This window comes from Adelges cooleyi, unplaced genomic scaffold (assembly GCF_023614345.1).
Source record: "Adelges cooleyi isolate 19-005CV unplaced genomic scaffold, UGA_ACOO_1.1 ACOO_flye_CR_arks_rails_tigmint_CR_PRNA_1, whole genome shotgun sequence".
NCBI classification, from domain to species: Eukaryota; Metazoa; Arthropoda; class Insecta; order Hemiptera; family Adelgidae; genus Adelges; species Adelges cooleyi.
The window spans coordinates 349,658-364,627 of NW_026095751.1; the positions used below are offsets into that span (position 1 = coordinate 349,658).

Here is a 14,970-nt window from a genome sequence, read left to right on the forward strand (position 1 = left end):
GACCGGGAATAGTTTTTTGAAGCTCAGTTTAATCGCCTATGAGTTTCTCCCTCTCTAAACAGTCGTTTTGCCAAAGAGAGAGACCGTTTTAGCCGAGCTAAACAACACCATAAACCACAATAGGTAACAATATTAAATTTAGAACAATTGTTGTAAATGTTATTGTTTGTTTCCCCTTAAATTGGACCGCTTATTCAAATTTCCTATTTAGAGGATGTCGTATAATTAGTAAACGTTATGGTTTTATTAATATAACTATAATATATTATAGGGAAAAATAGTAAAGACGACCTATAAAATATAAAATGTGCACGATTTTTATCGATCGAATACCATACAAAATAATAAATGGTTAACAATTCTAATGCAAACTTAAATTTTAAAATCTAGGTTAATACTAAAAACCGAAAAAAAATAATCTAAAGTGTTTCGCAAAATAATGTAACTATAATACTATAGCCGTTTTGAACGTTTAAGCGTGTTCGAGTTTTAAGTTTTTCAGGATTTTGAAAGGGAAGTGGTTACTATTTTTTACAATAATTGTTATAGTTACCTACCTTTCCCGCCTTGGCGTCGAACGTATCATGGTTCAATCAAATACATCCACGTTCATCAAATTATGTTTTTTTTTGCTTTTGCACCTGTGTCAGTGTAAAATGAATTTTAGGTCAAACGTTGTTGAAACTTAGTTCGAACTTTTTTTTGCCGTTTATTCGCCATTTGACAAAGGTTCCAACGGTCGTTGTTCATTACACCTAACTGAATTTTAACTATTTTGAAAACCCCCAACTATGCATTTCAAGATCGCCGTTATTCTCTGTGCGCTGTATTTCATAACATCAGCATGGGTAAGAATATCGTTTAGTTACTAATTTATTTCATATTATAATAATTTCAAAAACAAATACATGTACGTTGGTTATTTCACGGTGGTTTGACGGAGATGCACATAAATTAATTGTAAATCTGCAGACGTATTATTATATAAACTAATAAGTTATACTTCATTTTAGAGCAATGGGCTCAGCAAGGCGCAAATAGAAACAGTTGCTAAAATGTACAAAGGTAACGAAAAATCCCTAAAAAAAATCTGCAAAATGGCAGAGCATTTTGGAATTAAAAACCCCAAACTTTTTGAATGTGGTCCAGGTAACATAATGATTAAAATATATTTTATTAATTGAACCAGTAGGTTGAGGTTTATAACACTAATACAGTGCCTTGCTTGATTAACAGTACTATATCTTTTTAACTTGATATATTTGATAACAACAAATTTAACTACAGAGTACTTATACTAACATTGATCTTGTTAAATATATGTCATAAATTACTAAAGTTTAGCAGTACACACGATAGCTAGTCAAATAGGAATGCTAAATGTGAGTAAGGTAAAATTAAATTTAAATTGATTTTCTAAGATTGTGGTACTGAGTTGAATTTACATTATTAATGCGATGAACTATTATATCAGACAAATTAAATACAATTATTGGCTTAGAAGCTATCCGTTTGCCCCTGTGGCTGATTATAATGACGATTTGCTCGTGTTTCTACTGACTTAACTTATGTTGAATAATTGTAAGGAGGGAATAAATACGCCCAGTAAATTACAAATGGTCAAAAAATAATAATAACGGGTAAAACTTGGCTAATAATATGAATTCAGGAAAAATAAAAGTACTTACTACTCACATAATGTAGACTGCAAAACTTTTTGCTTGACAAACTTTGTTGAATAACATTACGCTGTTTTATTAAAAAAAAAAAAATTAACGACAGTAAACTAATTGCAAAAATTTAATCAAATTATATAGAAAATCCAGAATCTACAGTATTGGAGAAGTTTTTGATAGCGTTGGCCACAGATGATAACACAATAGCCGGCGAATCTAAGGTATGCGGTCTAAACTCGTTTAACTTTTAACTATTAACAAATATCAAAGTTGTAAAAAATGATTAGCAACATTTTTTATCGTTACGTTGGGAACGTGGCAGGACAGTTAAAAAAATTTTATCTCATTCATTTCAGCTTCGATGCAGAGTGGCAAAGGTGTTGGTTTTACTCTGATGTGTGTTTTTTTTATCTGTATACACTGTAACTTTTTTAATACTGGACCAAGTCTTTCGAGTAGCATCTCTATAAATCGCAAATTTCATCTAGGTGGTACTTTAGGGGGGGGGGGGGGTAAAAGTTGAAAAAGTTTACTTCTGCACAGACGAAAATTGAAAAAACAAAAAAAAAACCGTACGAGTTTTTAAGTTAGAACTTTTACTGGCTATAATTTCGAGAAAAAGAGTCGGATCCAGTTGAAATTTATAAGGAATAGCTATTTGGTATGCCCGCACACGTCAGTTGTATCAAATTTATTTTATTAAATTTTATCACTTTTATTTATATTAACTCCTGTAGACCTGTGACGTCTCCGTCCCCTCGTTGCTTTGATTCCACTATGCCTATACTCTACTATTCTAGTCCTCTCGGATAAAATCACTTTCAAATAAACGCTTCGATGCTTATTTGTAAATACAGCATCTCAATTTAATACTTTCTAACTTTGCTGGTTTATACTGTGCTTGGTTTGGACTGTATTGGCTTAAAAATGTTAACTACCGATTTGCATCCAAGCGTTTTTTCGATAGTGATTTTAACACTTTCAGATTTAAAAATTCCTGTAAGCCTGTGACCTCCCCGTCTTCACTTTGCCCCGACCCAACTATACTCCGTCCCCACTATGCTCCGACTCCACTGTACTGGTTTTTTTTTTTTACAATTAATTTCTAAGCTTTTATACATAACTTCACCTAGTTTTTAATCATTCGACATGGTGAATATGTAATTTTACTTTGACAATTCTCTAGGAAGGCAAAGTGATTGATGCAGACACGGTCGTTTTATACATAGAATTATTCCATTCGTTTGACGTTGACGGGAACGGTGTCATTTCCGGAGAGGAGTGTCCAAATTTAGTAAAAATATTAACTAAAACTATAGATATGTCGGAAAACATCAAGGAAAAGAAACTCGCTGTCGAAAAGTTGGAAAATAACGTTGCAACATTAAATGGTAATCTCATCAGTTATAGATTACCGAGTTAACGATGGTTATTGGAAATCACTTAAAAAACTTAAATTTCAATTTTCAGATGAAATAAACCTTGCGGAATTCTTGAAAATCATCATTCCCTTTGAGATAGACATCGAATAACAGGCCGGAAAACCCCTTCCTTGAAGATTAAATATTTAATACTGTGCATGTTCGATAATCAAACAAATAATAACGTTTGTAGCATTTCGTTTATTTATATTTGTTTTTGTAATATTTGAAAATATCGCTTTGTATTGTCTAATATATAAAAATAACATTGTTGGGGTTTTTGTTTGTTTTTGGGATATATACTGAATATAAGTTTTAATTATTGAAAAAAGAACCATAGCGCATTGTAATTCTTTTTATTCTTATTAATAACCTATTATATATTTTATTTGCTACTTATTCTGCAGTAGGGTAAACATGTCTAATAATACTGGACTGGACAAAAAAAACAGATGTCTCAAACCGCAGTAAACTCTTTATATTAAGCAGCTGTAACATTAAGCGATTAAATGGACAAAATGTATGCCATAAACGCTGGTTGTGTATTTTAAAGCACACAGTTTTTAATTTAGTGAAAAGGCAAACTTTGTCATAAAAAATAATTTGTTTTTAAAAACCCAACAACCGAACTAATTTCTTAAAGTAATAATTAAAGACTTATAGAAATACAGTACACAGGTAGAGCTTTATTACTTAACTTGTTATACAATGCGAGCTTACATAAAAATAGTGTGACAAGTGAGTAACTAAATAACACCCCCCAATACCTTTTTATATAAGACCAAATAATGTTCTAGATACAATATCGTTCAATATCAATATTACTAATGACGTGAATTAAAACGTAATTTATTTTAAACAATTTTGATTGCTTTTTATAGATTATGCTTACATGAATATTATGCTTATTAAAAAAACAAGTTTTTCTCCTTTTAACAATAATAATGCTTACGTACAATTCTAAGAAGAATACAATTTTTATTGCTATTTAAAAAAAAAACGTTGTACTTTAAAATCGTAACATGCAAATGTAGGTCATCAGCAAACGATTCACACCAGAACAGAAAAATAAATACATTATTAATTGACTGCATAATCAAATATCACGTTATTTGAAAATATTTTTCAAAAAAAATCAGGTCTGTTTTAAATAACTAATTCGATGAGTATTTTGTAACATATTAAAATTAATTTTATTTAAAAAAAATGTTTTAACCGACTTTTGTGCTATTTAATTTTATTATACATACAATTTATTAACATAAGTCATTTCAAGTTTGTTTGCTTGAAAAATATATTAGAATTTTTATTATTTCGTGTTTTAGACAATATATATTAGTTTGTGAACAGTGTTTTTTATATTATTGTTCATGGAAATTGACAATTATTAGTGCGGAGTACAGAGTAGCCATAACTATCTGGCCAATACATCTAAAAAACACTATATTGAATTTTTTTTTTATTAAAAAATATATGTGAAAACCGAGATAAGCGGTGAACATTATGCTATGTCGACAAAAAGTTATTAACATTCATTTAAAAAAGTTTCGAAACTTATATACAAATATTTAAGCTAAGAAAACTACGTTAATCTATTTATGAGTTTTTCTATATTAAATATTGTAATTTAACAAATATGACATTTCACATAATTGTAGAGATAAATTATGTACGCAAAATCCCAATAAAATTAATTAAAAAAAAAAAAAAAATATGACATTTGCTTTTAAAGAAATGCTTACATTTATCCCACTTTGCCTAAAGACAAAAACTAAATTCTGTTGTAACTAAGCCAGTGCGATATTTATTGTAAATACACAGGGCGAAAAATTTAAATGAGACACTCTTTTTTTCTGAAAAAAATATTTATCACGTAAGTAGTTTGACTTTTTACAATTATTTTGGATTTAGAACTCCGTTGACAACTAAAAGCAGTTTCATATTTAATATAATATTATGTATTTTTCAGAATTTTCTGGATATATTTTTTTTTTAAATATTATAAAGGCTGTGATGGAATAAATTCACCAACTTCTAAATTACTAAAAAATATCAACGTTGACTAGAATACTATCTATGCTTGAGCTTAACAATTTTTTAATAGTTTTTTTTCTATGAATTTTTCAAGTTAATGTTTTTATAGTATTTTTCAATGAACTGTTAAAAGTGTGTGTATTGAGTTATCAACAATAAAAAAAAAAGTTTAAACATAGCTAAATTTGGTTACAGCAAGTCCAAGACATTTTAGTTTTTATTCTACATTGTTATATTTTTCTATAAAAATGATTGTAATAGACTGACTAAAAAAAAGTATAACCAATAACTAAAGTTATAACTGTATTAAGTAATATAGTTATACTACAGGTATAGTACTGTATAATAGCTAGAGTTTAAGCTCTAATTGTATATTAATAAAACAATTTTTTGATGTCTGATATTTTTTAATGTTCTATCTTTTTTTCACCATTCACTTTTCTTTGTGCGAATGACACCACTAACAATTTAAACTCGTTAGAGATCTATAATTACTCAAGCTTGCTTACAATGGTAAAAGTTAATCATGGTTTTGTGTTTATACTATTTTGGCTTTTTGGGTATTCTAGGACATGTGTGGGGTGTGTTCACTATATTATAACACTGGCTTCGTCTAAAGTCATCTGATATGTTTAATTTGGGGTAATTGGAATCCCTTGCAAACCATGTTTTATAATAATGGGTAAGCGAATCGTCTAATAACCGATTAAGGGCGTTAGAAAAAAAAATATACACAGATAGAGGCGTTACTTTATTTTTTAAATGGTCATAACAAATATTTTATTAATGGAAAAACGACATTTCTTATATTATCTTTTTAAATTTTGGTCTTCTTTTTCACCGCTAACTTATCTTAATCTTTTATATCATCTTCCTGGTCCTCATTGAGCTCCTTTTCCATATTTTGGATCTAATTTACCGTCGACATAGACTCCAGCATTAGTAAATTGTACGGACGAGCCGGTAACATTTTTGCCGTCAATAGTAAAGTTGTCACCGGTCATGTCTACGTTAGGACCCCGGTATCCTTATCCAACAAAAAGCATTTGAAAACATTCGAATTAGTTCAAAATTTGTATGAAAATATATTCTTTACAGTACTGTCGGTGTACACTGTCAAATTAAAAAAATTGAAACCCTTCTACCATAGTAAAATATAACGATATATGATTAACAACGGCCAAAAACTATTATAGCCCAATAAAAATATTGCATGACACTTCTTACTGGTCAATGTTTTTTATTATTATTAATAATCAAATAATACTATTTTCTATTTAATTACCTCGTGTTTCCCCACCACCACGAACATCAGCTGACTGAATGTTAACAGATGAACTTCCTTCTCGACTACCTCCCGGACGTCTAATATTTTCGCTAACGTTATCGGTTCTTGGTGGCATACCACGGTTTGCATATCTATTACCGTAGTCATATGTTCGTGATTGGCTATCTGGAAATTTGCAACATTATTCTAATTTAGGTTTTTTGTTTTCACAGATTACAATTAGCGCCGACACTATTATAGCTTGACGATAATCATCAAAATTTGAACGTTACCCCTATTGTAGTCCATTGGCATTCCCGTTGGAACAGTTGGCGGTATTTTATCTGAAAAAATATTAATTTAGTCCGATTTGTTTTCTAGCTTTCACAGTTTGAAACTAGCGCCATGCTGTTACTGTAAATGACTTGCCTTTCATCCATCTTGGAAAGTCATCAAACATATTATTCCATTCTACTCCTGGCTGAGGTTCTTGCGAATTACCTAACAAATAAAATAATTATATAATTTTAATTTTTGGCACTGATATGGTACATACGTCAACTTACTATTATAGCTGGAACCACCACCTGCATATGCTTGACTATTGCCGTAGGCCCGACTTGGGTGCGATCCACTTGCATTTTGTTCTGATGTTTGCTCAGCTTGTGATTTTCCTTTACCGTGATGCGTAGGCCTAAAAAAATCTTCATCATCACCCATAAAGTTGTCCATAAATCCTGAAAGAAAATCGCTTCGTAGGCCGCTTATATTATTGCGTTTTCCTTTTCCTTTTCTATTAATGTTGTCTAAAATATAAATTAAATTATTTGGAAAGTTATGTTAACAAATAACATCCCTCAATAATTATTATATACACTAATAATAATAATAGTTGATTTAAAATATTTTTAGCATTGATACACAACTGAGAATGTATTGGTTTTAGAATGATTAGTTTTAATTTAATTTTGTTGTGGTTTTTACTTTGTTGATTGCTTTTTGGAATATTACAACTGAAAGTGGTATAAGCACTTTCTAATAAACGCTTCGACTAGCTACTCGACAGAAAAAAAATTTTGTGACTTCAATGCTTTAAAAAAACATCACTATAAAACTAATATCTTCTAGGCTAACGGTTTTTTTTTTGGCATCGAAGATAAAAAAATTAAAAATTCATCTGAAAATAAAACCGTATTTACGTCTAATGTTTTAATTAAACATTTGCGAAACAAAGCTCGAGTCTATTTCTAATAACAAATTCGTTGAGAATTTTTCAAAATAATGAAATTAAATTAATTTTAAAAGTTCTTTTTTAACCAACTCGTTTGTTATTTAATTACCATTTCTGTTAGATTCATTATTGCCAGAACACCTGAAAATTAAATGTTCAATGTATTTTTATGTATAAATGTGCACAAAAACTATAGACTTTATTTCGTTTTTTGTTCAAATTTGAAACCAGAAATAATTTTAAAAAAAACTTACCACACATACGCTGTTAGACTAAGCAAAAGAATAATCTTAATATTTATCATGTTACTAGTGTTATATCATATAGGTTTAATATTCGACTGTTATAGTATACTGTTTAAATCGACTGTATAATCATACTACGTGTTCCCAGTATTTATGGGACAAAATTTAATTATTATGTCTACTATTTATAAACATAGTGATTTTTATGTTTGTTTTACAATTAATAAATGTTTGAACAATATATTATAATTTATAATTATTATTATTTCGTGTTCTAGACAAAATATATTTTTGTAAACAGTTTTTTTCTACAATTGACAAATATTAGTGCATAAATATTTGAAAGTGATTTTATCCGAGAGGACTAATACAGTAGAGTATTGGCATAATGTAATCAAAGCAATGAGGAAACGGAGAGGTCACCGGTCTACAAGAATTATTATAAATAAAAGTGACAAAATTGAATAAAATCGCTTTCAAATAAACGCTTTGATGCTTCTATTTTGTAATTTTATCGGTCATTTAAAAAACGACACAAGTCACAAATTTGAAATATTACACTAGTCACAAGAAACTTCATAAATATATTTTGCAGTGATTCAAATTTCTTGTACTCAACATTTGTATTAAATATGAGTTTGACAAATTGAGTTTTCACACAGAATACGTAGCTAAGTATATAATTATTACATTTGATAAAAAGACAGTTTTGAAAAATCGGTGACCTAAGTCGTTTTTGAAATGGCCGATTCAATTTAATACTTTCTAACTTTGCTAGCTTACACTGTGCTTGGTTTAGATTGTACTGCCTTGAAAATACTAACTACCGATTTGCATCGAAGCGTTTTTTCGAAAGTGATTTTATCACTTTCAGATTTAAAAATTCCTATAAACCTGTGACCTCCCCGTCCCCACTATGCCCCGACCCCACTGTACTGGTTTTTTTTTTAAGATTTTAAGTGTATTTTGTTAAAATATACGCAATCTGCGAAAACACAGTTTTCCGGCTATTAAAAAAAAAACTGTATTGCTGAATTATTTTTCCGTTTAATATGTTATGGATACATATGAGTTCCAACTACTGGCAAATTTTCAACCCAAAGGTCTTAAAATTACGGCTAAAAACCCCGAAAAACAAAAAAAACCTGTACCCCCCCTAGGGGGGTAGGCATTGGGTTAAATTTAAATTTGATACAACTGACGTGCGCGGGCATACTAAATAAATATTTCTTATAAATTTCAACTCGATCCGACTCTTTTTCTCGAAGCTATAGCTAGTAAAAGTTCTAACTTAAAAACTCGTACGGTTTTTTTTTTTGTTTTTTCAACTTTCGCCTGTGAAGAGTTAAACTTTTTTAACTTTTACCCCCCCTAAGTACCAACTAGATGAAAATTGCGATTTATAGAGTTGCTATTCGAAGGAATTGGTCCAGTATTAAAGAAGTTACAGTGTATGCAGATAAAAAAAAAACACACATCAGAGTAAAACCAATACCTTCTCGCTTTGCATCGAAGCTAAAATTACAAGCGGTAGCATACTACAACGTAGGTTAATATATAGTACGGTACCTTAATGTACACAGCAATACACGGTGATGTACTCATAATGTATAGTAAAATTACATTAGCGTAATGAGCTATACGTATGTTGAAATAAGCAAAATTGAATCCCTGTTTTTAATATGTATAAACTATTTTGAATTTCATTATTAAAGAAAACTCTTATTCGCCGACAATATAAAAATATTTAAAGTTATATCCTCCTTACACGATTCCCAGGTACTATTAACCGAGGTTTTACTGCTCCTCTCTATGAACACCGTTTTATCAAAGTCATAAATTAAATATTAATTTTGTTATAGAAATATTAAGGAATTCCTCTTAGAACCTGTCTTAGAAACATTTAATTTGGAACCATTTAATATAATGCGATCAAAGCTCTATTTATGGTTTCATTTTTTTGATGTAGGTTTTTTCTTTGTGTCTGTATATGCATTGTAACTTTTTTTAACTGGACCAATTCCTTCGAGTAGCAACTCTATAAATCGCTAATATACAATCTAGTTGGCAATTTTAAGGGAGTAAAAATTGAAAAAGTTCACTACTTCATAGTTAAAATTTAAAAAAAAAACCATACTAGTTTTATAGTTTCAACTTTTACTGGCTATAATTTTGAGAAAAATGGTCGAATCGATTTGAAATTTCTAAAAAAGAACATTTACTTGAGATTCTAATTTAAGTTAGACCCCTCGCGGTGGGATGCAAGTGGTTTTTTGGGGTTTTTAGGACTTTTTAGTTGAAATTTTGTCCGGAGCTAGAACTCTTATGTACACATAACATGTTAAATCTAAAAAAAAAAAAATTTATCAAATATTTGATGGATACTCCTTAGAGTGGCCTCAGTAATGTTCAAGTGCACAAGTACCAGTTTAAGGTTTTAATTAATTTTTAAAAAAGTGATTTTATCGCATTCATTCGGCTTGGTGCAACTCGAATCCCAACCCAAATTGTAATGGATTTTTCCTTTGAGAAAATCCGTCGATAGCCATACTTAAGGTTAGGCTACTATTAGTTTTACGGACTATTAAAGGCAGTAGTTGTATAATACGAATAAAATATTTATGTGTGCAAATCGTATGTAAATAGTATATCCGATTAGATAACATTTTCAAGTTTTGACTATTATCTATGACCTTCGAATTTTCGACGTAAAAAGTAACACTAAAATTTGCACAAAAAAAAATTTGTAATTCGAACATCAACAATTTTATATAATATTGTTTTTGTCGTTCGATCGATGTATTTTTCTGCTTAAAATGTATAAACATCAAAGGATGGCAAAAAAAAAAAATGACTTAATACATTCTCATGTGTGCGCAAGTGCCGAAATTGTATGGTGATATTTGTTTTTTTATCTGTGATCACTGGATTGCTCTTTGAGGCCCAAATTTGGGTTTCCAAACCATAATATGTAAGGTTTTATTTTATGCTCTGAATTTTCGTTGTATGTTATTAATGCGCAAACAACACACGGTTAGTAATATTTTATTTTTGCGTTTTATTTACCTTAAGTTTGTATCGGTATGAAAAAAAATACCAGTCATAATAATACACATAAAAAAGCTGCTTTATAGTAGATGTACTCAGATTTTTTGTACTAATATTAAATGCGTTAATATATAGAAGGCCTTGGAGTTTTATAAGTTAAACATATTCGATATAGACACAAATGTGTTGAATACCTTTGGGTAGAATTTACAGGAATGAGAAAATTGTATCATTGTATACGAGATACATTTTATATGTATAAAAAATATAAATAGGTATTGATAAAAGCACTGTAAAGACATTAATGTACTTAAAATTAGCCTACAATTATTATTGCATACAATTAGTACCAATCATGTCGCACCCTTGGAGCAAGACTGTCACAACTGAAAAAATAAAGTTTTGAGCAAATACAACTTAAAGATTGAACCTGCTCCCAAATGGTTAATTTTAACTTTTTAAGCTTTAATTTCAATACTTTTCAATTATTTTTGTTACCCGGTGCTTGTTATTTTATTTTCAAGCTACTTATTAGTTATATCTCGGCCAGACACCACAATTTGAGGTTACGGCTATTTAGCAAAAGGTTTTAACAAACCAAACTGGCAAATTTGATTGTTGTGCCAGTTTACCACTTAAAATATTTTATAAGCCGTAATGAGAAATGAGGCGATTTTGTTTTTCTTTTTAGATTATTAATATATTGCTACAAGACAAAATGTGGCAGTTTCTTATTATTTCACGGGTGTCATGCGGTTGAGAATTATTATTATGTTAAAAGTTTAAACGCCTCAAAGACACAGTCTTGATTTATTATGCTTAAGTATAAAAACGTGTAGCAGTACTATTATAAATGGTAAACAATTCTAATGCAAACTTTAGTTTTAAAATCTAGGTTAATACTATAAACCGAAAATAAATAATGTAAAGTGTGTCTCACAGAATCATGTAAATATAATATTGTAGCCGTGTTGAACGTTTAAGCGTGCCCAAGTTTTAAGTTTTTCACGATTTTCAAGGGGAAGTGGTTACTGTTTTTTACAATAATTGTTATAGTCTAGGAATATACCTACATTTCTCGCCTTGGCGTCGAACGTATCACGGTTCAATCAATTACATCCACGTTCATCAAATTTTGTTTTTTTGCTTTTGCACCTGTGACAGTGTAAAATAAAATTTAGGTTAAACGTTGTTGAAACTTAGTTCGAACTTTTTTTTGCCGTTTATTCGCCATTTGACTTAGGTTCCAACGGTCGTTGTTCATTACACCTAACTGAATTTTAACTATTTTGAAAACCCCCAACTATGCATTTCAAGATCGCTGTTATTCTCTGTGCGCTGTATTTCATAACATCAGCATGGGTAAGAATATCGTTTAGTTACTAATTTATTTCATATTATAATAATTTCAAAAACAAATACATGTACGTTGGTTATTTCACGGTGGTTTGACGGAGATGCACATAAATTAATTGTAAAACTGCAGACCTATTATTATATAAACTGATAAGTTATACTTCATTTTAGAGCAACGGGCTCAGCAAGGCGCAAATAGAAACAGCTATTAATATGTACAAAGGTAACGAAAAATCCCCGAAAAAAATCTGCATAACGGCAGAGCATTTTGGAATTATTATAATGACGATTCGCAGTGTTTCCCGTGTGTCTACTGACTTAACCTATGTTGAATAAATGTAAGGAGGGAATAAGTAAGCCCAGTAAATTACAAAATGGTCAAAAAATAATAACAACGGGTAAAACTTGGCTAATTATATGAATTCAGGAAAAATAAAAGTACTTACTACTCACATAATGTAGACTGCAAAATGTTTAACTTGCCTAGCTTTGTTGAATACCATTACGCTGTTTTATTAAAAAAAAAAAATTATCGACAGTAAACTAATTGCAAAAATTAATCAAATTATACAGAATATCCAGATTACGCAGCATTAAAGAATTATTTGTTGACGTTAGCCACAGATGACACCACAAAAGCCGGCGAATCTAAGGTATTAGGTCTAAACTCTTTTAACTTTTAACTATTAACAAATATCAAAGTTGTAAAAAAATTACCAGCAAAATTTATGGTTTTTTTTCAATTAATTTCTAAGCTTTTATACATAACTTCACCTAGTTATTAATCATTCGACATGGTGAATATGTAATTTTACTTTGACAATTCTTTAGGAAGGCAAAGTGATCGATGCAGGCGGGGTCGTTTTTTACATAGACTTATTCCAGTCGTTTGACGTGGACGGGAACGGTGTCATTTCCAAGGAGGAGTGTTCAGCTTTAGTAAAAATGTTAACATCAAGGATCAAGGAAAAGAAACTCGCTGTCGAAATTCCGGAAAATATCGTTGCAGCATTAAATGGTAATCTCATCAATTACAGATTACCGAGTTAACGATGATTATTTGACATCACTAAAAAACCTTAAATTTCAATTTTCAGATGAAATAAACCTTGCGGAATTCTTGAAAATCATCATTGCCTTTGAGATAGACATCGAATAACAGGCCGGAAAACCCCTTCCTTGAAGATTAAATATTTAATACTGTGCATGTTCAATAATCAAAAAAATAATAACGTTTGTAGCATTACGTTTATTTATATTTGTTTTTGTAATATTTGAAAATATCGCTTTGTATTGTCTAATATATAAAAATAACATTGTTGGGGTTTTTGTTTGTTTTTGGTTTTGGGATATATACTGAATATAAGTTTTAATTATTGAAAAAAAAACCATAGCGCATTGTAATTCTTTTTATTCTTATTAATAACCTATTATATATTTTATTTGCTACTTATTCTGCAGTAGGGTAAACATGTCATATAATACTGGACTGGACAAAAAAAACAGATGTCTCAAACCGCAGTAAACTCTTTATATTAAGCAGCTATAAAATTAAGCGATTAAATGGACAAAATGTATGCCATAAACGCTGGTTGTGTATTTTAAAGCACACAGTTTTTAATTTAGTGAAAAGGCAAACTTTGTCATAAAAAATAATTTGTTTTTAAAAACCCAACAACCGAACTAATTTTTTAATGTGATAATTAAAGACTTATAGAAATACAGTACACAGATAGAGCTTTATTAACTGAAGTTGTTATATAATGTGAGCTTGCATGAAAATAGTGTGACAAGTGAGTAACTAAGTAACACCCTCCGATACCTTTTTATAAAAGACCAAATAACGTTCTAGATACAATATTGTTCAATGACAATATTACTAATGACGTCAATTAATAAGCAAATTATTTTAAACAATTTTGATTGGTTAATATAGATTATGCTTACATGAATATTATGCTTATTAAAAAAACAATTTTTTCTCCTTTTAACAATAACAATGCTTACTTACAATTCTAAGAAGAATACAATATAAATTATTTATTGCTATTTCAAAAAAAATTTTACACTTTAAAATCGTAACATTTAAATGGAGGTCATCAGCAAACGGTTCAAACCAGAACAGAAAATAGTAAAGTGGGGTTGAGACAATTATTAAAGCTGAAAGTGATTTCTTCAGAAAAAGCTTTTCGATGCGAATCGGTGGGTAGTGAGATTCTATAACAGTCCAACCGAATATAGACTAAACTAATAAATATATACTTGTTCCTCCTACTACAAAATTACTTATTATCCCTAACAATTAAGGATATAGTCCTAAAAAAGTTTATACAATAAAAGCACATTGGGTATCTTTGAAATATTAGAATCTTTAAAATCTGAAGTATACCATTTTTAGGTTTTTAAGAAACTCATGGAGTAGTTGGACAAAAGCAAATTTTTTAAATATTATTTCAGGAAAAACACATTAGGCGATAGCTTACATGATATAAAATAGATACGGTTTTTAATCGAAGAACTGCATACGAGTACACAACATTATAATAATAATATAATTAATAGTGTTAAACGTGTTTTAATAATACCTACAGACAACTGAAAATAAGTCTATACTCTGCATCAGAATAATGTGAATATTTATTTTATAATAAAAGCAATAAACCTGCTTTGTTAAGTATTTAATACCAAAAAG

At 29.6% G+C, this 14,970-nt stretch overlaps 2 protein-coding genes across 5 annotated transcripts; one reads left to right on the plus strand and one right to left on the minus strand.

Annotated features, from left to right (window-relative positions):
• The first annotated feature begins 589 nt into the window (after nt 1–589).
• On the plus strand, nt 590–13,641 carry LOC126832829 (uncharacterized). 4 transcript variants are annotated; one of them, XM_050563823.1, is made up of 5 exons: nt 590–848; nt 1,014–1,149; nt 1,818–1,897; nt 2,863–3,067; nt 3,147–3,287. In XM_050563823.1, the coding sequence occupies exons 1-5, from the start codon at nt 792–794 to the stop codon at nt 3,206–3,208; spliced, it is 540 nt and encodes a 179-aa protein (XP_050419780.1). In that variant the 5' UTR covers nt 590–791; the 3' UTR covers nt 3,209–3,287. The 4 variants fall into 4 exon arrangements, with proteins under 4 accessions (XP_050419780.1, XP_050419788.1, XP_050419807.1 ...); XM_050563831.1 differs by having other exon boundaries at nt 1,014–1,065; XM_050563850.1 differs by lacking the exons at nt 1,014–1,149; nt 1,818–1,897; nt 2,863–3,067; nt 3,147–3,287 and adding exons at nt 12,450–12,501; nt 12,852–12,931; nt 13,110–13,296; nt 13,376–13,641 and having other exon boundaries at nt 699–848.
• Nucleotides 5,865–8,017, minus strand: LOC126847795 (uncharacterized). The gene is made up of 7 exons (XM_050588198.1): nt 7,884–8,017; nt 7,739–7,770; nt 6,965–7,204; nt 6,828–6,899; nt 6,692–6,742; nt 6,417–6,584; nt 5,865–6,158 (listed from the first exon to the last, which is right to left on the minus strand). The coding sequence occupies exons 1-7, from the start codon at nt 7,931–7,933 to the stop codon at nt 6,013–6,015; spliced, it is 759 nt and encodes a 252-aa protein (XP_050444155.1). The 5' UTR covers nt 7,934–8,017; the 3' UTR covers nt 5,865–6,012.
• Nucleotides 13,642–14,970: the final 1,329 nt, after the last annotated feature.

What these genes read in the sequence shown, in the direction of transcription:
- LOC126847795 (XM_050588198.1), bottom strand. Translation starts at nt 7,933, where the DNA reads ATGATAAATATTAAGATTATTCTTTTGCTTAGTCTAACAGCGTATGTG. An exon ending in TGGTGGTTCCAGCTATAATA is followed by an intron (nt 6,900 to 6,964) that starts GTAAGTTGACGT and finishes TTTATTTGTTAG; the next exon opens with GTAATTCGCAAGAACCTCAG. An exon ending in GCCAATGGACTACAATAGGG is followed by an intron (nt 6,585 to 6,691) that starts GTAACGTTCAAA and finishes GCAAATTTCCAG; the next exon opens with ATAGCCAATCACGAACATAT.
- LOC126832829 (XM_050563823.1), top strand. Translation starts at nt 792, where the DNA reads ATGCATTTCAAGATCGCCGTTATTCTCTGTGCGCTGTATTTCATAACA. An exon ending in ATTTCATAACATCAGCATGG is followed by an intron (nt 849 to 1,013) that starts GTAAGAATATCG and finishes ACTTCATTTTAG; the next exon opens with AGCAATGGGCTCAGCAAGGC. An exon ending in ACTTTTTGAATGTGGTCCAG is followed by an intron (nt 1,150 to 1,817) that starts GTAACATAATGA and finishes CAAATTATATAG; the next exon opens with AAAATCCAGAATCTACAGTA.